At 33.8% G+C, this 24,143-nt stretch overlaps 1 protein-coding gene across 5 annotated transcripts in view; it reads right to left on the bottom strand.

Moving 5' to 3' along the window:
* Positions 1-24,143, bottom strand: part of LOC123708216 (coiled-coil domain-containing protein 6) — a 70,612-nt gene that overhangs the window by 2,321 nt on the left and 44,148 nt on the right. For 4 of the 5 annotated variants that reach the window (XM_045658801.1, XM_045658802.1, XM_045658803.1 and 1 more), the window contains 6 exons: positions 3,501-3,715; positions 3,214-3,346; positions 2,664-2,794; positions 1,791-2,063; positions 1,013-1,312; positions 70-296 (listed from right to left, as the gene is read on the bottom strand). In XM_045658801.1, coding sequence (XP_045514757.1) covers positions 70-296; positions 1,013-1,312; positions 1,791-2,063; positions 2,664-2,794; positions 3,214-3,346; positions 3,501-3,715 — 1,279 coding nt within the window. Of the gene's footprint in view, positions 1-69; positions 297-1,012; positions 1,313-1,790; positions 2,064-2,663; positions 2,795-3,213; positions 3,347-3,500; positions 3,716-16,228; positions 16,366-24,143 lie in introns of those variants that run through there. The other variant, XM_045658805.1, reaches the window with a different exon arrangement.

Raw genomic sequence — 24,143 nt, 5'->3', positions numbered from 1 at the left:
AGGAGTGATCTAGTATAATATTCGATAATAAAACAGAGGTTAGCAAAATCATTCAAACATCATCCTTACCTGGAAGCCATCTCCTCGGGCGTCTCCTCTATCTCAAGCACCCAACTGACAGAGTCGTGTTTTTCCACAACTCCCTTGACAGCGGGCAGTGGAGGGGTTAAGGGCGAGGGGGAACTAGAAGGAGAGGCGGGAGGAGACGCGGGAGGGGACGAGTCCCCGGACGAACACGTGTGGGGACGAGACCCACTGCGCTCTACGTACGCACCGCCCGCTAGCAGAGAGACCACCTTAAAGGAAAAATACTTATAAAAATGTGTGTGTGTGTGTTGGCGGTATTTTATGTTTTATCTACTAAGATCTTTTACACCAACAATCTATTAATTAACACTAACTAAATAATAATAAATAAAAACAAAAATTAAAAGGTATTTTTGCGTCTCTGTGACACAATTTGACATAAACCTAAAATTCCTGGTTTCCATTCACGAAAGAATAATTTTCGAATATTGTTTACAAGCAGACAATTTAAAGTTAATATGCATTCTGTGTTTTATAACAATATGAGAAACTTGATTTACGATATCACCAAAAGACATAAAACTGGGCTGGAATCACAGAGATACACTATAGCTGTAAAGATAATTTAATAAGCTTTAGAGTTTTAAAATATAAACTTATGTTTGTTTGAATTTCTGATAGAAATTAGATTGATTGCAAAGAATGTGTAAGACCTTAATCCTTTAGAAATCAAAACAGGGACAGAAATATGGAAACATACATAAAATTTTGTACTAATGTTTAGCTGTCCCTTGGAGAAAGGGATGTACTCAGCTTTTGCTTCATCATCACCAAATAGCGATGATAAGTCATCGCCCCCGTAGGCATGCTACGGGATCAGTTTGGTATACAGAAATTACAAAAAGAACAAACAAAAACGGTCTACGGCCACAGGGCCCAAACTTTTTAAATTTAATTTAAATTTATATTTATACTTAAATCATACCTGGGACTTCTGTCGAAGTTTGTATCTGAGCTCTTCGTTGTGGGCCAGAAGACGCGCGGCGTGGTCCCGATCACGAGCAGCGACTTCTCTTAATCGGCGATTGTCGTCTCTAAGGCGATCGACTTCTCGCTGGCGGGCAGCGCCACGCTCGCGTAATTCCTCTGCAGCTTGACGGGCACTGCCCGCGTCGCGTTCAGCGGCGGCACGCCGTTCGCGCTCTGCTGCTAGCTCACTGCGAGAATCGCGCAGTGATGCGACCTCTGCTTGCTTAAGTTCTACCACCGAGCGTAGAGACCGAACCTGTGGTGATATATACAGTTTAAACTGACTTCAAAAATAAGGTTGACCTGTGACATATTATTGTTGCAATTGAATATTCTGCTTTGTGTGTGCTAAATTGCTTATGCTCATTATCATCCATATACTTTGAAAACTAAACATCATTCTAGGTATTTTCTTAGTCAATAATCATAGTAGAAGAGTGCCTTATATAAAACTTATATAGTATATAGGGTCAGGAAATATTTTAAGAGGGAAAACTGACTTTATTTGGCTGTAGTAACAATTTAACTTTTTGTTTAAAATATTAAGTTGTAATTTGTTTAATGTTTAATTTCAGTTATCTTTTTTTTATTCTATAAATGTACTTAATTGATTTGTGTTGCCGGTTTGGTACTTGGATTATCAATATAGTACAGCTATTAGATTACTTATAAATAAATATTAATGTACAGAAATACTAAAAACTTACTGATAGGATATCAATATGAAAACATACCTCTGCGGCTAATTCAGTAGCATCCTTGCTTAATTCCTCGTTATCCTGTATCCTCAGCTCGCACTCTTCAGCCTCCCAACAGATGGGGTCACAAGCCGCGTCACAGGTATATTTCTTCCCTGTTTCCCCAGAGGTATATGGAGTGCCTGGATCCTGGTCGACATCGTCCCGTGCTGCAGCGAGCTGGGCACGTAGTGTACGCTCAATCTCACTGTGGGCGTGTAACCTCGTCCTACTCTCTGCCACCTCATGTTTTAAGGAATCAATAGTGTCCTGAAAATTTAATTTTATATGTAAATATTTTAAATAATTTACCGAAATACCATTTAAACTATAATATGCATCAGAGTCTAGGTTTACTACTGACTATCAATACTCAGCCCTTATTAACGCACGTGCTATTAAAATATAATAACGGCAACTCCTTTGTAATACAAAATTTGTCCAGGATCCTTTAAAAGTTAGCTCCCTATATAAGGCTAGACGGTGGTCGATTCTATTGTGCGGTGGTGCGGTACTTACAAGTACTGACGAAAATGAAAAACATTTTTGTTATAAGTTTAAGTGGTTATTTGATGTTTTTGTTATGAATTTGTATGGCTACGTGGGGTAAATCTTAAGATTTATAAGGTTTCTCTGTAATTAGAGGCTCTAACAATAGGACTTTACAATACTCAGAAATCCTTGTATCGAATTTTCACCTACCTTATCTTTCACCCGGCGTAAAACATAGTTTTGTTTAAACATATTTTAAGACAAATAATCAACTGCCACTGTTTTTGCGCTCTGACACCATCGCCTTGCTTTGACGTAAATATTTACGAAAATTCTTGAGTTTATTTGAACCTATTTTTATTTCAAGAAAAAACAAACCTTCAGTCCTTTAACGTCGTTGGCCAAGGCCGAGACCTCTTCTATATGTGTGGCTTGTAAACGAGCGTTCGCCTCTTCCTTTGAAGATACTTCCATCTCTAGCTCTGAGATCTTGCTCAGGCATTCTGCGACTATATAAATTAAAAAAAAAAATTTTTTTACTTTTCTTTTTATATAATTGTATCTGTAGGTAGGACTATTAGGTAATTAAAACTAACCTAATTTACTAATAAGCATATTTAACATAAGAAACTATCCAATAACACTACTTAAAGTCTCTATTAAGGAGAAGACAGTCTCCACACATTTAAGAATAACGTGCATTCACATTTATTTTTACTGCATAATATTATGATTTAAAGTGTCAAATAACGTTGCTTAAATCAGTGCTATTAACCAAACCTTTAAACATAATATATTTATGATAAAATTATAATATATTTGATATTAGTATTTTCTTTAACATAAATCTAAATGGCAGCTTGTTTAATTTACCCGCTAAACTAAAGCCTGGACTAAAATCGTAAATATTTTAAGACATTTTACATACTGGTGTCGAGGTCTTTTTGCGCACGCTGCTGTCTGTCGCGGTCGGCGCGAGCAGCACTGCTGCGTTCTGCCGCTGCCACGCCGCGCCACCGCTCGGCTTCTACCCGCCATGAGCTGCCGTTCAATGCATCCAGCTGCAACCGTTATTACTTATAAAAATCACACCTATGACCAATTCTTGTAAGTTGAAAGAAGTGGGTACTATAATAATTTAATTATACAAAAAAAACCTCAGTTCTATGCAAGATTTTAAGAAAATAAGTGTATGTAAACGCTATAAGTACTCACCCGGAACACTAAGTATTGCACCAATACACCGAGGGCTTCGACACCTTTTGCGGCGTGAGCCAAAGCATCGGCCTGTTCCGTGGAGGCAGCAGTCAGCGGGACGAGCGGGGCTGGCGTAGGCGCAGGCAGTGCGGCGGGCGGCGATCTGGCGGCTTGCTGAGGCGTCTGCGCCCGCTTGCCTCGTGGCCCTACCGCTGTCGCTACGCGCGGTGGTTCTATAAATAAATTAATCATATTTAATTTTATATTTACCATACTGCCATAAGTACACATTTTCACATTTTTTTTGTGGTAAGAGGATATCCGATCCCAAATTATAATTTTAAAAGATACACGGAACAAATAAAAAAATACTCCTTGACGTTACTAGTTGAAGGCTTCTATAAAATAATAATAACTTAAATAATAACTTAACTCCAAAGTTTTTGATCATTATTAAAAACAACTATTTCCTCCGTTTGTTTTTAATTACACAATATACTTCACACGGTACAAAGACAATAGAAAACAATACAACAGAACGTATTTCATTGTTGATTTTATCGCGTCAGAAGTAGAGTGTTGTGAATCGTTATACGTCTCATATCAAGCTGATCTCACGTTAATGATGAGATGGGCCAATGGGGCAACACGGGAGATGTTAAATGATACCATACAATTTCACTATGGTGTTTCACTCCACTTATATACAAGATTCAAAGGCTGAAACATATTTGAATCTATGAACTGAATAGTTTTACTACTTACCTCCTTATCAAAGCAAGTGAAAGTTATCATTGGTTCACCAATGTTGACAAAAATGCTCTAAAAATAGTTTAACTATTAAACATATATTGTTACGTTTACGATAAGATTGTAATCGAAATTTTAGTGATTTCATAGTTTCCTCTGTGTAATAGATGCATTGTTCAAAAGGTGTTTGGCCTTGGGTATCTCACAGGGCAGTCTCCCACCGGGAATTGATTCCACTCGAATTCAGTAGGTACTATGTAAATGTTTTTGTACTATATATATAAGCTGAGACCGTTGTTTCCCTTACGTTATTACGGTTTATATAGTCTCCATAGATAAAAGGACTTGACTGATTTTTATGTGTTGGACAAACATAAAAATCAATTCAAACCTAAGGATCCGGAGATTCAAACAAATGTACTGATTAGCTAAACAGATTCGTTAACGAATACAGTTAAATTTTACTAGGGCACGCGTAATTTATTACGGGCCCTTGCGACGTAACCGAAGTGAAATCGAAAAACTATTCAAGAATAATAATACGAATACTTTCAACCGACTAGATTCAACTTGTCCTAATACCTTATGTGTAACTTCCGTTTTAGCCATAAAAAGACTGATCCCACATTCTCATACCCGTTTTACATTATCATACATGTTTCGTTTCCTAGATAAAGTTTGTAATTCTTCCAATACTGGTTATGCAATACGTCTAGACGACGACTACTTTCGTTATTTTAATTGGGCTATATATCATTAATAAAATCTTTAATATCGTTTACATATTTTAAGGGTAACACAAACACACACAGTCGAAAGTGCGAATTATATAACAAAATCCATTATGTCTTCGACTGACATGACTTATTACGAATGGGTATTTCGAATTGGCTGCGATAACTGGCCGTTTTGGGCGTCCTACGAAAACCTAAAAGTACCCTTGCGAGTAGGTTAACATATTGATTGGGTTAGATTGGAAATGAACCCAGGTTGTTAATTAAATAAATGCATTTATGTACTTAATTAGCACTTGCTAGAAAAGATCGTGATGAATCCGTCATATCTTGGTCATAGAAGGCTTAGAAAATGAAGAATCAAAACCAGTGGCGCTTCAACGGCCTTGGCCTCAGATATCGTTATGAATAAAGGGATTTTCTGTAGGTGGATCCAACTTTCGTACCTGGCGGACACACACCGTGACCTTTTTTGGTCTGACGCGTACCGGGTTTCCTCACGATATTTTCCTTCGATATGCGTGCGAATGTTAAATTCCCACATAGAAAGAGTCAACAGCCGGGGTTTGCAAGTCCAGGGACGAATGTCACACCCTCAAGTCACGAGGCTCACACTACTTAATGCATAACTAGAACTATGATGAATTAATCAAATTCAGGAATCCAAAAAAAAATATCTTGTTACTGATTTATAACTATTAGCTAATGAGGTGATTTTAGATCAAACTTAAAAAGCCCTACCACAGTCTTTATATAAATAGCTAGTTTCCCACGCGCTCCATTGACTATCCTAGTTGATGTTCTGCACCATTTACCAACATCCTATTTCCGTCAACATACTTAATGAAGCAAACATCATTCCGACAAATTTTATTTATTTTGACAGTTTTAATTTATTACTACATATAAGCTTTTTGTAAGATTTATAATGATAATGTTTTTTTTAAACTTTCCTAGCGGCTTAATCTGGGTTGGGTAGAAATCTCTCTTCATCTCCGCATATTCTCTACCGCATTCAACGTGGAGTGTTCAGAGTACCGTATAGATTTCACATGTGCCTGACCGTTAGTCGTTCCACAGCTGAGCGTTATTTAAGCCGCGTACAACACCGTAGTGGAACCAGGAACCCACTGAAGCATTTTTGAACTAATTCGACTTAGGGTCCTTCAAAAAGGGCCACAATTAAGCATAATTTAGATACAGTTAACATGGATAAGTATGGCATATTTCAAAAACTGTGGTATAGAAGGAAGTGGTGAGCCTATAGATTAAAGTAAAATGTTTTTTCTACCATTCTTAATACATCATTACGTAAAACTATTACGATTAAAAAAATAACGAAAATCAACGATATATTTGTCAACTTAATAAGGATTTGTATAACTTGTTTTAAAGATACAAATATGTATGAGCAGTTTTATTGTGAGTTAAGTGAACCCTCGGGACTCAGTAGGGTCAGTCTGTGTGTGGGCAGCAATTTGGAGCACAGCATTGTTGAGTTATCAAATTAACAAGGACGTAAGGATGTGCAAATCTACCGTTATATCTAGATTAGAAAGTATGATAATATCACGCAAAAAGTATTTTTTTTATATTTCCGTTCTTTAATCGCCTTATTGACGTACTCTCCGTTATTCTTTCAGAAATGTTTCTTAATTTTGCGTGCTGTATGTGTTTGTATGACAATTATTTTATTTTTAATTATTTAAATATCAACTTTTATTAGCCATTATGTTTATTTATTACACAAAAAAAAATCAGATAGATCTTATTTTCCTACTGAGACTGATATAAATTACAATAATTTAAAAAATTAATATATTTTTTATATATGTTTGTATACTGAGCGGCTAAACACCATATAGTGTTACGTACCAAAAACTAAATTTATTACGCAAATAGTTTGTTACGCAACAACCCTAACATTGTCCAGCAAACCCACGCCGATACTTTCGGCAATTTATCTTGAACTGTGTTATTACTGTCATGATTTATTTAAAAAAATGTATTTTCTATTATCCCATAATTTACGAAGATTGTTATCGCGTAGGTTGTTTAAAGCTCAGTCGTCATAATATATAATTTACTTGCTTTAAGGTCTAATCATACATTTAAATTTAAATTATTCTTTACTATAATATTTACACGGTCAGTCTCAATGGACTAGCCTCCTAGGCCTAGTCCGAATTGGCCTGATGAAAATTATTTATTAATACAGTACAACAACCCGTCTCCTTGGCTTCATGGGTTGTTCGATTGTCAGCAAAGTGTATCTTTTAATTGTATTAAGATCACACAAACATATTGATAATAGGAAGCCGTACTGCGGCTAAGACGTGCAACGAACTCAAATGTCTGTAAATATTAAAAACCGTTTAACCATTTATGAAATTTACATTTATGTATCAAATAAATTAAGTAAAAGTTATCTGTTTAATTCCATAGTGCTGCTGTATTTCGATATTTTCCCGAGTGAAAACTGCGAAATTTCCACCTCGCAAAATGTAACCAACTTACGCGCCGAGGGCAGGAACATAATCTTAGAAAGTTAAACACCTAATTTTTATTAAAATTATCATCAAAAATTACTTTATATGCCTTTTATAGATCAAAAATATTACATATAAGAACATATATTTATTGTAATGTCTTGATCTCTTGTCTGATTGCAGCAATAATAGCAATCAGGCCTGCGATGATACGCAAAAAGTTCAGTGTATGACAATTGCCGTTAATGTCAAAATAATTGCATCTCACGAGTATTCTACAAAGACTACTTATAGAAGCGTAACGGTATATTAACGTGCTATGAATCGATCATGGCGTGATCGACTCGTAAATCTATAGTACTTGCGCATACTAAAAAGCCGCCTATTTAGTAGATAAAACACGTATAAAACCAGGATACTCGAATTATCAGCTATTGAGAAATACGTCAGGCCTACAGCGTTTTGTGATTTGTATCAAATACTACGTGTTCAAGACAATAGTTAAAAGTACTATAGTATACAAACGACAAAAAACATCTTTACAAAAGATACACACAGTTAAAATTTTCTTTTTTCCAAGGTCCTCTTGTAGAGTAAGGCGTCCTCCGGTACAATCTCTCTCTATCTTGAGTATTTTTCTCCCAATAATCCCCACCAACTTGTCTAAGCTCGCCAATCTACCGTGCAAGAAACCTCTCTTTCTTTTCTATGCTGGCACTTTCCACCTTGATACCCTAACCGGGACTTTTTCCATCAGCCCAGTGGTACAAGGAATAAATGACGCTTTTATTATTAATTATTGTTATATACGTTTTTAAATATATATGTATAAAATTTTATAGCAAAGACACCTTTGCTTTCAAAGCAGAATGATTTGTTCAACGAGTTCACTGTGTTTGGAAAGAAAAATTCAGACATTAGACATACAAACCATGCGTGCACAAGTGAGACTTCGCTTATATCTCGTTTTTGAATGTGACCCCAAGTCGCTTGATTAACTACTAAGCTAACACGGATAATATATTATCATTATTAATCACATAAAGGTATTTACACATTAAAGGGACGTTCAAACAAATATTTGCTTACCCTCGATTTAACGTCCGTCAAAACCACTCATTGAAACAAATATTTGTAGTATTTAAAATTGATTCGGATATTGACAGACAAACAGCTATATTTCCTTACGATTTCGCGGAACGTGTCAAATTTAAAACTGTATTTATTTGAGTATTAAATCCGGCCATACGTTGCTATAGAATATATTTATCGATATCATTTATATATCTTTGAATCTTTTACAAAAGTATTAACATTTAATAACTATAATATGTATTTCAACAAAATTGTGGAAGGCACACACAAAGAAACCTATGTTAGTAAACTATGAAGCATATTTTTTGTTATAACACAAAGTTTTTTTTTTTAGTAAACGGACATGAGGTTCATCTGATTCAACAGCTGCCCTAGGACACTCTCAATGCCAGACGGCTCGCGAGTTGCCGGAGTTTTAAGAATTGGGACACTCTTTTCTTGAAAGACCCTGAGTCGAATTAGTTCGGAAAAACTTTATTAAATAGTAACCTCATATTGAAAAAAAGAGCCTTTTGTTTTTATTATGAGCCTTTTGTTGTGATAAAGACAAAAATTCAATACATACTTAGGCGTATAATATGTTTATAAACAGTATCGTATATCTTATCTTTCTTTAGACTAGATTCGTTTAAACTGAGACACATTAAATTTAAATTGAAAATAATTACTAAGTCATTAACTATGATTAGAAATTATCAACTACCTGTTTTTAATGACCAGTAAGTTTAATAGATATTACGCAAGGTATATTTTATGATACATGTAAATATCATTTATAACAAATCCGCAAATAATTAAATAAATCCGACGATGCAATGGTTTCATAAAATATAACCGATTACGTTTTTGAAATTACGCGACTTTACCGTCTTCCGTGTCTCTAGGTATATCAAAATTCATAATAATCAAATGAATGCATGGTAAAAAGAAATCGTATGTATATTAAATCTTTAGTTAAGTTGCATTCTCCTATTCCAGGCATCCTACAGTAATGTATTTGGTTTGTTAGTATAAAATATTCAAGTCATGAGCTGGAATGAACACTGAATAAGCATCGTATAGATCACAATTGTTTTATCAGTAATCGAGAACGACATCATTCATAACTAATGCGAGCTGATCATTTATGTTTTTGGGACGCTTCAACGGCGCATTTCTTGTAATATTCCATGAGTTAGCGATTTGTATAAGGCAGTTTTGCCTTGTTCCACCACTATGTGAAAAAGTTGTCCACTGAAGTATTTCGGAACCCGATGTAGATTAATTAAGCCATACTGTACTGACTTCGGTCATCTTAACCCTGGGAGGTAATGCGCACTTGATGTACTTACACTATTGTTATGCAAATGAATCGATCAAGCGTGTATTTTATAGTGTGCAATGAAACATTTTCAGCATAAATATTAATGAAAGAACGTAACGCAACGAAAAAATCATTCGCAACAGTTCATTTACACTGCTATTTCTCGAATCGCTCTATTAATATTATCCATACGTTTGCGTCTAGTCCGAAGAAATCTCTAATCTAAAATTAGTTGAGTTTATGTGTCAGGGGGCCGCCCGCCCTAGCAGGGTCATCTTTCTGCACACCGGGCGGCGACACTTACGATATGGCGGAACGCAAATGAAAATAGTTTATGACAGCACATCTCATTTAAGATGCCGGTACTGTATATTGCATTGGCAAACTGTTTTTCGAATACAATTTTAGATACGACAGAATATATGGGATTCATTATTATACCATACGTTGTAGTTGTATTCTACTACTAAAAAGTCATCAAAATAAACTAATCGAACTATAACTAATAACAACAAAGAATTAATAAGATAAAAATAAATCGAAAGTTGAATTTTAGCCCATAAACAAACGTACTAAGACAAAATCGGTAAAAATCTTCAGTCATGAAATACATACAACCTTTTTTGCGACATACACGTAAAGAAGTTTACCAATAGGGTAAGATATTAAAGAATGATTTAAGGAATCATTTGCAGCTTTATAGCATCCAATAAAGCTGTCATCGCGGAGACGGTAATATCATAAAAGCACATCTGTCCGTCACGTGGTCACAAAAGGACTACAAATTCGCGTTCTTGAACGGTACTTGTATTTCCTAATTAACTTTTGACCCAATTTGACCGAGGTTACATTTCATACTATTGTCTTAAGTTTCACATTTAACAATGCGTTTTAAAAGATATGTTAAAATTCTATTGCAAAAACGAGTCAACTCAAAAAGAGATAGTTGACTGTTATGTAGTTAATTTACATATATTAATCTATTACAATCAATTATCCATTAGCTTAATTCGACGTTACATTTGTGTGTCGTAATTAGTGTCTATCTTAATCAGGGTACTTTCGGTCACTTCCGCTTCTTTTTAATTGTTATTGACAGCATTGATGAACCACAGACTTTGCATGGACGGAAATTGAAATTGCATAATAAAATGATAAATCTCACATATCTTATCCAAAGCTCTATAATATTTAGAATAAATTTTATGTATTCAGTAATATGAGGTATAAGTTCTAAGCTATAAATTGTAAAATTTTCATAAACACGATAATTTAGCTGTAAAGTGTATTGTTGTGTAAAAAAATCAATGGCGCTACAACCTTTTTAGGTCTGGACCTGAGATTTCTGTCTCTGTTTTATGATCATTTGTAAATCGAATAGTCTAGTAACCCTTCTGTGCCTGACACACGCCGTCGACTTTTTTAGATCTAAGGCAAGTCGGTTTCCTCACGAGGTTTTCCTTCGCCGTTCGAGCTAATATTGAATGCGCACATAGAAAGAAAATCCATTGGTGCACAGCCGGGGATCGAACCTACAACCTCAAAGATGATAGTCGCATGCTGAAGCCACTAGATCAACACTGCTCTTATTGTGTAAATAAAAGATAATATTACACCAGTTTCAGACCGGAGCTTCAACAGTGGAAGTCCTGTTTTTTCAGGGATAATTATTACATTTCAGTCAATTTACAGAATTATTAAGAATTATACAATGTGTTTCAAAGATCACGCATAGAGCTTAACGATATTAAATGATTTCCAAATTTGTATTAAATATGTTGAGCTAAGTCACAATAATGTTCTTAATCTCTGATGTCGCTGACTCTAGTTCATAGCTTGTCGCGCGTCGCTTTTTCACAATGTCATATGATGCTACGTATGGTTCTTACATTAAGTTTAATAACGTGAGTTAACACACTTTAATCAAATGTTAACCTATTGAATGTATTACAAAGATACATTTATCATAGGCTACACGGCAAACATTAGATATAGTTTATTGAAATATTCATACGACACTTCTGAACATCTAGTAAGTAAACAATCACACAAGGTTTTTTAATTATTAACATTTTCTTTTTACTTTTCCGGTATTATTCATATTGGCACTATATCCTTTAAATAGAAAAACAAACGTGATTACGTCTAAACACGTTGTATACCTAAACTTTCCTTAGGAATTTATTTATTTATTCATTTAGGAAACAAAACAGATACATCTCTAAAAGTATAAAACAAAAAAAATACAAAAAAAACATAAAATTAACACATTGGACATATCCACAAAAAGTTTCACTGATAAAAAAATCTATTGATGAGCGATATTGTAAAGTTACAGCTATAATTAAAAAGCAACTAAATCTATCTATCTATACAGCCTTTTCCTGGGTAGGCAAACCACTGATCTCCACTACGGTCCTGACATTTCTTGCATCTTTCACTTTTATGATATTGCATGTCGGTTATGGATGCTTTTTACCTGTCCCTCTAGTTTGCTCAAGTTCAAATATTTCTGGCTGCTTTGCCTTACAAACAATTCGTATGACTCAAAACTTGGCGTTTAAAAAGAGTGGCGGAGAGTGGCTATGCCCCTGACTTCGGTACTGGTAGTAAATGTAAATTTAGAATTAATTTAACATCTTTTCTGTTGAATTTCGTAAGTGTAGTTGGTTGCCTACATGAATAAAGTTATTTTGGGTTTCAGTTTGAGTTTTGTACGTCCTGGATGTCCAAGTATGTACAGGGCTTCCCGTCCCGACATCACTGTCTGTTAAGCAACTAAATGCCGGTTTCCGTACATTCCAATTTGATTTTCAGTCAATCGAAACACCAATATGTTAGAAGTCTTGACTATAGTCTAGTTCATGACCACGTATGCAATAATTAGGCACAAACAATGATCACATTAACGTTATTGCGATCGTCAATTATTTTATATAACACAGTATAAGCAGTGATGTCACAACATTTTGCGCATGGCCATCATAATGCATGCGCATTTAATGTGCGAAAGTTCATTATGAAATGATTTCTCTTAAAATATCATCGTCATTTTGTAATAATCTTATACTGAATCTCGTTCTATACTCTGAACATGTTAAAAGTATGAATATAGATACGAAATGAACAAAATGTGATTAAAATTTATTTTCTTTATATAAAGAACAGGGAGCAAACGGGCGGAAGGCTAATCAAATGATACCGTGCATGGACACTCTCAATGCTAGAGGACTGAGTGCGTTGCTGTTAGTTTGAGAATTGGTTCGTTCTTTTCTTGAAGGACTTTAAGTCGTAATGGTACCGTGTAGTATTCGCTTATAACCACACCATTATTGTAACGTTGTTAACGTAAGCTAATTACTAAGCAATTAACATGTTCATATCAGAAAAGTGTTAAAATCTAATATTGTTGCTGATGGAGAAGTATTATTTCCAGCATAATTCTAGAACTGTTGAAAAAATATGTTTTATTATTTACATGTATTACTAGGCACAACACCATAATAAAGATGGTTTTAGATTTCAAGGGGTTTCAAAGGCTAAGAGGTAGACCCAGGAAGAAAACATTGCTTCGAAGACGATGGGAGATTGAAGAAAGAAGGATTCTTATGCAGGAAGTCAAGACCCATAAAGGCTTGAAGCGCCGATGTATTGAAACTTGTTAACAGTGTTCGTGACCCTGCTTCATAAAGGGTTGCGGATAATTATTTTGGCTATGGAGACCATGAAATTATTATTGTAATAAATTCAAAAATCTGTACCACCATTTATCACTCGTTAATGCCACTTGTCCAGTAAAAACTGTAGTATTTCCTACATGAATCTAAATTGATTTATTATGAAAATTCAGAAAACAAAGGATAATAGAAGCGGTACGTATTATTCGTCCTCGAAACCTGTAAATGGCTATCTTATGCTAACTCGGGCACGCTGCCAACACTCAAAGTTTAGTGTTTAGGAACAAGTGATCAAAAATATTAAAATATTTAATCAACGCATTCATGTTACAGTTTTTACCTGTACGAATGTGAATATCTTCATATCGTTTCACACATCAGTTTTTATCATCAATTTTCAAAATACCACAAGTTTGAGAAATGGGTCCTATTCAATAGCAGAAAATCTTTGAGATAGTAGATTATTATTTTAAAATAACTTCTACAGAAGTATCGACCATGCGTAACAGTTATGGATGGAACCCGGGTGTAATAGATATATATATATACAGTATCGTGGAACAAATATAAATATATCATTTTGCAATATATGTTTATGCTCACGCAATTGTCAAGCGTGTTGTTAAAAGCGGAACGACCTGTCATTTGTCTTTGCACTTGGTTTGAAACACAGATATCGAATATACGTTTGAAATATGACAATAACAAGAACTATCAAACGGGCCATAGAGATATGACTGCTATGAATCTATGGCACTTGTATTTTAAATATAGAACCCGAACGTCAAACTTATGTCAATAACAGGACAATTTATAAACCAAATTTAATATTGACTAAAAATACCTTATCGATTAATTAATATAGTCGGCTCAGGGGAAAGCAATTTCTTACAAATAAACATATTCATGTCAATGGAAATTGACAAGACGGATGTGAGCATTAGCGAATAATATCACATTACGATGCCAATGAAATTGAACCAGTGCAAATGTCAAAGTTATTTAGGCGGCGCAGTTAACTGCGCTTAATATCTGGCAAGGACGCACACGATATACATGAAATGAACAGTCCTCATACAATGGATATTAACTATTACAGGTGGAATAATTATGAATAAAGACAGCACATAATTAGGAGTTTTCATCATTATTCAATAATTTTCACTAAAACATAAGAAAATAAATAATTGAATACAGTATTTCTATGTCGACCTAGACACTAATATTATATTTGTATTCTATAGGCTTTTTTAAGTTATTTCCCATAGTTAAAGTTTAAATTAATTAGGAGAAATATAAAAATCACATTTCAACACGTAAAATTAACATCGAAACATGCCCCGGAAGAAATAAAATTATCGGTTATTTTGTAATCGAATATAAAATTTTAAATCCTGGCTCGTGTTCAAGGTAAATAACAACGTGTTTATATTAAACGATAATGTCTAGGTTAAATTAAAACGGAGGCCAATTTCGAATTAACCGAAAGTTTCTCACATGGTAAACGTTTTACGAAAGTGGCGTTATAAGGTGTGAAATCAAGGTTGGATTGATTTGGAACAATCGTATTGTTTTATCAGTTTAACAATTCTAGTTCAATAATTAATTATTGCCATTAAACAAAATACATAAAGTCAGGTCGTAATGTAACTGTATATATGTATGTCTATAAGTATATATAAAGTAAAAACAGTAGCTAGTGGCTAGTGGCTTCGACGTGCGATTCTCGTCGCTGTCTCCAGTCGTAGGTTCGATTCCCGACTGTGCACCAATGGACTTTCTTGCCTATTCACCAGAACGGTGAAGGAAAACATCGTGAGGAAACCGGCTTGCCTTAGACGACCAAAAAGTCGACGGCGGGTGTCAGGCTGATCACCTACTTGCCTATTATATTGATGCAGATATCTGAGGCCCAGATCTAAAAAGGTTATATAAGGCGCCACTGATTATTATTATTATATATATATATATATATATATATATATCAATTTAAATTCTTCTACTGATTTGAGTGTAGAATACGAAATCGACATGGTCATGATACAATAATAACATTGGAAAATTGTAGATTTTATTTTTGACATATGTTAGGAAATTGACTCTCGGGGCCCTTACTGATCGTGCTGTTATCACTGCAGCGGTTCCAACTTATTAAAACTGGGATTTTGCGAGAATATTCTACAGTCGTGCGTTAAATTATAAATGGACAGTGTCCTTAGGGATTAGCTACCGTAGATAAACTGTACTTATTTATACTTAGTAACCGCATTTAATAGTATAAATCTAAGAAAACAGTATAACAGTATATAAAAGTATACGTATATAAAAGTCATGTAGGAAGAGATTATTTTTATAATTTGTCATTATTTTAAGAATTTTATACATATACTAGTATATACTATACTAACATAGTAGCTTTTTATGTGTTCATTTTAAATATTTTTTATTAAGCTCGGCCGGCAACAATTAAGGCCATGGCCCATACTCGCGTAACGTAAATACAGTAAATTAATTCAACACGTTATATTTTCTAGATAGATAAAAAGTTTCGATATAAATTTATTCTGCTATTATATAGTATTGTAAAAGTGTACAATAAAACAAATGACATCAACATAATCGTATTGGCTTGGATAATGTATGAATTATTTGTTAAAAATAAATATTTTTTTCATAGCAATAGGCAATAAAAACTGACCTCTTCCGTCCAAAAACATTTTTCCAAAAGCTAGCTCATGATATCTAAGGACCATCCACAAGAGCACATCACTACACTACCCCTAAACCACATTGCTACACAAAAACAACGAGCGACGCGAGCGTTCGTTTGAACGACGTATGTGGCACTGGCCAAACACGAACAGTCCAACCAAACACTTGTTATCGTTAGGGAAACCAGGTTCATTGTTTTATCTGGCTTACCTTTATTTTCTTAAGGGTAATTTTATTAATTAATCCTGAAATATATAAGGACACTTTTTGTTTCTGTAAACGTTAACACACCGGCGTAGTGAAATGACTTTAACACATTTTTTTTGTTGACAGTCTATATTTACAACGTACACTAATATGTAGGAAAGGAAAATAAGTATACGTTTAAGAATAAACAGAAAAACTTATCACAGGTATTTAAAAACTCTTACTTTATACAATTCCACATTATCTCAGAGACTATTTATTTTTTCAAAATATAAAACAATATATGTCCAGTCATGTGAAGCCAGGACAGATAGTAAAGTGGGACATACAATTGAATATACAATTGTTTTATGTTTCTAATGATTTTGCACAAAAAAGAAAACGCGAGCAAAAATAAAACGCTAGAAAATAGTAATTCTTTAAGTGTGTCATTATTTGCACACACTACGCACTTTTCACTCTTCAACTGAACAGTTCAATGAACTCAAAAGGAAAGTGCAGATAAGAATTACTGAGCATCGTTGTTTATTATTATACACATACTTTTTTATATATCTGTTTAATAATAAATGGTTACGTTTGTTGACAAGACAATGTCCTATTTTCAGAAGAAATGAGAAGAAAATAATAGTTCGATTTAAAATAATAGTTAAGCTACTGAGATTTAACATTTGCTTTAGTCTGCCAAAAGTTATAGCAGAGTGTCGAAACTCGAACACATTACGTAACACACCAACTCAATACATTTTACAATTTATGAAAATTATAATTGTGACGTAATTGACAAATAAGATCCTTATTTTATAAGTTTAATAAAAATGCCTATTCTCTAATGTTTTTATAGTGTATTTAAGAAAATAATATTATAGGAAAGCTGTGTTAAGTGGTTAAGCTTGCTTTTAAACGTGAGATTGTTTGTTTGAGGCTCATCTGCGCACCAATTGAAGCCTTTTCCTTGTACGCGATTTCTTCAATCTTTCGGCTTAAATTTATCGCTATATATTTCCAGCTAGGCCATAGACCTCTAAACTATTAAATGGAAGCCTAGCATTTGGGTCTTTATTATAGCTCATGGTGATCTATTAACATCAAAAGGTGTTGTGTATGAAGAGCAAAGTAATTTTCCACCACAACTGTCTTTTCTTCACGCCAGTGTACAGGTAAACTTTCTTGATGTATTAAAATTACATCCCTTAAAGATGTTTGATTTATTAACACAGGATCCTTTAAACTGGACACTAGATACTATGCAAAAGGAAATATTAGTATATTTAGTGAATTTCATATTCGAAAGTCAAAAATAATTTCCTATCAATAGAGAATCAGTGACCAGACAAGTCAAGGTTTCATAAGGTTGGACAATAAAATGCAAATTGTTCCACATAATGCTCTATTTGAATATTAAATGAGTTTAGAATAATAAATAGTAGCCATTTATAATGATTCGTAGCGGTACTCTTTAGGTTGCAATTTTTACCAGACGTAAGATACCTAGGTTATATAACATGGTGTTATATCAAAGCATATTCCAGTATAATTTAGAAAGTTTTACGTATACAAAATATTAACTAAATATAATATTTATAAAATTTATAAATAAATATTGTCTATTATCTATCATTGTCTATTAGATTAAAATTTCACTTTAATACACTAAAATAAGGTAATACTCCTAACATACATTAATATATAGCCTTTATAACAAATATATATCTCTTACCTCTTTACAATATAAATTATTAGTGTTTACGGTAAATAGATATTGCTTGAAGCAAATCAGTTAAAGCTAATGTCTGTCCAATAAATTCGAAATATTGTATGAATATAAAGAGTTGTACTTACTTTTAAATATAAAAAAGAACGTGAACACATCGGTTTTGGGAGGACAAATATTACTGTGTAATTAAATGAAGCTTATCTCGGCTTCAGCTAGTGAAAAATTCAAATTCAGAATAAGAAATTATAGAATATAACAACAATCACTATATATCCACAGCTTGACATATTTAGTAGTAAGTCTTATTAATTTAAAAAAGAGCATCGTTAAGTAATCATCTATCTGACACTTTTACTAAGTTGCAAAAAAATACTAGTAAAACCTAAAAGAATGTTTACATATTTGTCATATATTTTAGATAAGATAGCTAGTAACATATACTCTAGATATAGCATTATGTATGATGTATAATATTTAATTAATAAATTAATAACAAATCATGTTTTATTAGCTAAAAGTTGTATAAGTGATGAACTACACTGAAAATGTAAACTTAACGTCTATAACAAATCCAAGTTTGAATTTTTATCATTACGTTATGCTCAATCTACAATTTGGAACGGCTTCTTCCGCTTTCCCTAACTCGGTAAGGTTTTTACATTTATAACATTATACAATATAGGTTTGTTTACAGTAAGCAATTAATTCATAAGTACTAATTCTCAACAATCGTACCGGAAAACATTTGTTACGTGTACAGAATGTCCGTACATCAGCTTGTGCATATCCGCCTAAACGTTGACAAACGCAAATCAAATTTGTATTCAATTTCTAGACTTATAAGGTTCAAAGTACCAAAATTGTTTTTATAAGTGTCAAGTATTAACCACTGAATTCTTTAGAATACGAAATTAGTCGGAGTGTTCATTGTACGAAGTCTATCACTACGCGGTCTACTGCATCTAACACACATACATATGCATAAGATGGAAACTTAACTTTCTTTACACTTACAATAATAATTATGATCTGCAGATCCAATCTGGGCACACGCACTCGTGCGTACACATTGCAACAATTTTTCATTATTATTGTCACGTACTTTTCGCGTGTTAATCAAATTAATGACGCGCGTCACAATAATGTTACGTGGTTAGAATTATTGTTATCAAAAGAAGACAGGCTGGTGAGGAGGACTTGCCTTATCCTTGATACATACCTGTTATTGTAATTCAACACAGCGTTGTCCTTTTGCGGCAAAGACTTTTGACATTTTTATTTCGCCTGGCTGACGACAGACATGAGTGGAACTGGATGGAGGAGGTCTATGTCCAACGGTGGATAAACCAAAAGTTGACAAGCAAATGATTTTACCTAATGTTAAAAGTTAATTTTTCAATTCAAAATCAATGAAACTACTATATATTTATAATTAAGTTTTGAAAATAAAGGCTATTTTTATTATAATTAGTTGCTATTAAAGGCTGTTCGTTAAACTAGAGTACATCTCTAGGACTAGATTATAACATACAAACAAAGTATTTTTTATTATTTATATATTCAAGTCTTTTACTCGACAGGCAGACATCCACTTTCATGCCATTCACCATGCATGCTCATCGATTATGGATACTTTTAACTTGTCCCTTCTCTAGTACCTCCTGGATATACGATAAGGCCTACCCAACACGGCCTCACCATCCACGGTTGTCTTGTATATCCGACTTGTTAAGCGATTTTCATCCGTTCCACATGGCCACACCACCTAAGCATTCCCTTTCTCCTCGTCGTTATGGCCTCTTTTAATACATACTAGATTAAAGACCATATTAAAACCAATGATTACTGTACTTGAAATAACAAGGAATTAAGATGATTACGTGTGGAGTGTACCGTGCGGACACGCCAGTGCCTGACCGGTAATGTCTTCCACCGTTATTAAAAATAACGTTAAAACTGTACTCACAACAGTTGTACACGATAACTCGGTACTAAGATCAATACCATTGATATATAGATATATGTTTCATAAACCTTATTGACATTACTAAATAATCGTTCGTAGATATAACATCTACGAACGATTATTGTTCAAAAGCAAGCAAATTATAGAAAATATTTGACATAAACTTAACCTAGTTGAGCCTTTTTTTATTATATCGAAGTTGACTTCAAAAGAAATGTCGAATAATCCACGACCATAAAATACAAAAATGGATGTGAAAGGCAATCTGAATTACCATCGGAAAGACTAAACTAGAACAATGGGTACAAGCTATTTTCCGACTTTTTGTTTCTAATGGGAAACCACTAGCTAAGTCCTGTTTTTACTGTAATACACATGTAATATGTCGATATAGTATGCATATAAGGGATATATTAAAAATTAGGCTAAGCTTACTTTTCTACCCTGTTTCCATTGAACCAAGTATCTTAAAATTCTCATGACCTTGTATTCAGCAAAATTCATGGGAAGTGTACTTTAAAACAAATATCTTGTAAAATAAAAGCGAGACAAATTAAAGATTTAACACAATTTTAGTGTGAAATATGATATTAGCCTAAATTAAAAAAGAAAGTATCACTCCGGAGACGTGAAACAATTTTCAGTTATATTAGGCAACTATAATATCTATAAAAAAAACAAATCCTTATTTTTTTCTAAAAAGGCGAATGACCGCTCCATAAGGTGTGGACTCCTAAACCAGATAAACTTAAATTATTGGCAATTTCATTAATTTAATTTAATAATCGTTAAAACCATTCAGAATTCTATCTACCAAATTCAGGTCATATTTGATTGCATAACATACCGCGAATCTTCAACAATCAAGTTTCTGTGGAATCGTTAATTTTTAACTAATAGCTTTCTTAACGACCTCTTTAAGAGAATGTTCATCTCCATAAAACTGGAAACTATGGCAATAGGTTCATTAAACCACTTTAATTTGTTTAAGCTTGTTAAGAAATAGAACGAAAATAATAATAGTTATTTTCCCCAGCTACTGTAATAGATTGCTAACAAAACATGTCCTTCGTGTATGTAACGATTGTACGTCTATGAACGAGAAAGATATCAGATAATTAACATTGCCAGTTCTCAAATCACGGGCGTAGAACGTACAAGAAAAAAGGATAACATCACGATAACCAACAGTGTCAGAATGGCCTCAACACCAGGGAAATCCAAACAAGGAATAATAATTATAAATATCTAAAGAATGCAGCAGGATTCTTAGTGGTATTTCAATATTTACTAAATGCCTCAAGTAGCTGTGAACTCTTAGGGAACAATTCGAAAATTGTTTTGTTTTAGACTTTGTCATTAATTAATGTCTTTTGTGTTACATATTGATGCATACGTATATGATGCAACGGGTAATATTAATCTAATCATCTCGAAACCATTGAGAGATTTAAAAGATCTTACATAAATACACAAACGTAAAATCAATTGGTAAACTATGAGAAAATAGAACACTATTTTACAATTTACACACGTTCCCAAACGGATGTATACAAATGCTTAACAGAATTGGCCAAACTTGCTTCATAAATTTAGAATAACTCTCATGATACTTCAAAACAGTCCACGAAATTAGAATTTTAAAATCTCACTTATACGCGAATTTAGCGCACTCATTGTAACATATGTACGTACATTCCTTAAATACTTATACATAATAATAACCGGTTCTTATATTGTTAAATTAAATAATAAAGAAGTCCACTCTGGATAGCGAAAGATGAGAAACGTTACACATACGCTGTGCTGGGATGCATTTATCCGCTGGGAGGCAGCAGGATTTGTGTAGTAGGCTGTTGTGTGGCTGTCTTCGTCTATGACCAATACTTAAAAATCGCCAAAAAAGAAACAGGAGGCAAAAATACCATAAATAATAATAATACTTTAAAAATACATACATGGTTGTTAATCGTACCAACTCTAATTCCTATACTAGAGATATTCCTATGTTGTGGGTGTATATTCTTCCGTGGGTTTATATTGAAATGAAATTTGGTGTAACCGAAGAATGCTGATGATAAGCTGGGTCCATAGAATCACAAACGAAGAAGTTCTACGGTGCGCCAAACGATCCCGAGGAAGAAGAAGAAGATAACCTGTTACTTGAGACATGTGCTTCGATATGAACGGTACCGACTTCTTCAAGTCATCATTATGCGCAAGGTCGAGGGGAAAAGACGCGCTGGCAGAAGAAGAAAGTCGTGGCTCCGCAATATCAGGGAATGACCGGGAGTGGCGAGCCTAGAACAGCTGATGCGCTTGGTGAAGAATAAGAAGAAGTATGACCTGCTGACCGCCAACCTCCAGTAGTGGAGAGGCACTACAAGAAGAAGGTAAATATTTACCGGTACAAAACCTTTTATATAAATTTAATTTATTAATTTATTCACTTAACTAACTACGATAATGTCGAATAAATTATCATAAAATATATAACATTACATAATGTGTATCTTATATCGCTCCTGTAAACTCCTCTGGAAACATATATTGGACTTTAATTAATGTAATTGAAACTTAAATACTGTGAAAACTTACATACAACGCTAATTTTACAGAGTAGTAACATAGAATTTAATTACGTTTAGAAAGTCCCATCTGTATGCACATGTTAAAATGGTAGAACACAGGGAAAGTTTAAAAAAGGACGTAGTACAACAGTTTCCGATACAAAAACTGAACTTCCTCGCAAGTTTGCTTCTCAGAACTAATGAAAGGTACGTAAATAGTCGAGCCATGAGCGTGGTGGAACGGAACCGCGCCTCGCCTCACAACGACGCGGCATGATTGATTGTGGTGACATTGAAAATACTCACTGCCATGGTACAATGTACCGTCTTGAATCTTCCGAAAGTATTGTGAAAATATACTCTCTCTCTTTGTTAAACTGTTAGTCAAACGAAGTGAATATTCTCTAGGAGTAATGATTTTGCGTTTAACGTATTAATAGTAGTTACATGAAAGAGGCGCAAGTGTCTCGTGTTCGAATTTTAAAATATTAGTAGTAGCGGTGATTACATTTTGTTTATTCTATACAAGTAGAACGAATGGCGATTATACAATTTATAGCTGCTATAATTCCGACTATAAATCAGTTAATCGTCCGTATTTACGGTTAAAATGTGAAAAGGTAGCCATAACGGTACGTGGTCTATTCTTGGACAGTTTGTCATTGAAACAACATCTATAAAGCACATAGTATTTACATTTCTAACGAACAGTCAACAGCAGGGCTTCGGCATAAGTTTAACTCGATCTTGATTGATTTCAAAATTGACTGCGACTATTAAAAAACTATGGAGTATTGAAAGCAGGTTTACTCTACATTTTCGATTTCAAAAGTTTTAAGACAATCTAATTCTATATTAGGGACTTCACGACTTGCCTCCTGCTGATATCATGTGGAACATGGGGTGATGGTTGCAGCTCCTTACAAACATTGTGTAATACAAAAAAGCTTGGCGATTGAAAAGAGTGGCGGGAAGTCTCTTCCGTTCTACGTCCTTGATTTGAGAACTGGCAGTAAATGTAAAATTAGAAGCATTTAATGTATATTTCTTTTTTATTGATAAGTATACATTGTGTTACCTATATGAATAAATGATTTTTCACTTTGACTTTGACTTCTTCAGGCTATAGAAAGAATTATCAAAATCTGAATAGCAGGCCAGTCAATAGCGAAAATTAAGTATTGTCACCAAGTAATTTTAAAAGTGCGAGATCGATATTGACATTAAGAAACGTCTGATTGGACTGGAACTACAGATTATAAATTATATTGTTAATTGTCATCCAAGACATAATCTTGTTAGAGAGTAGCCCCGCATGTATTCCAAGTTGTAATATTCAAGTAATACGGGTTTTTAAGTTATCTTATTGTGTTACGACATCAATACATATAACAATATTACCATATATGAACTGTTATATGAACAGCTTTCTTCGTAATCA

Source organism: Pieris brassicae, chromosome 4 (assembly GCF_905147105.1).
Source record: "Pieris brassicae chromosome 4, ilPieBrab1.1, whole genome shotgun sequence".
Classification (NCBI taxonomy): Eukaryota; Metazoa; Arthropoda; class Insecta; order Lepidoptera; family Pieridae; genus Pieris; species Pieris brassicae.
Note: the sequence above shows the minus strand (reverse complement) of the source record. Positions and strands in the feature narration are given on the sequence as shown.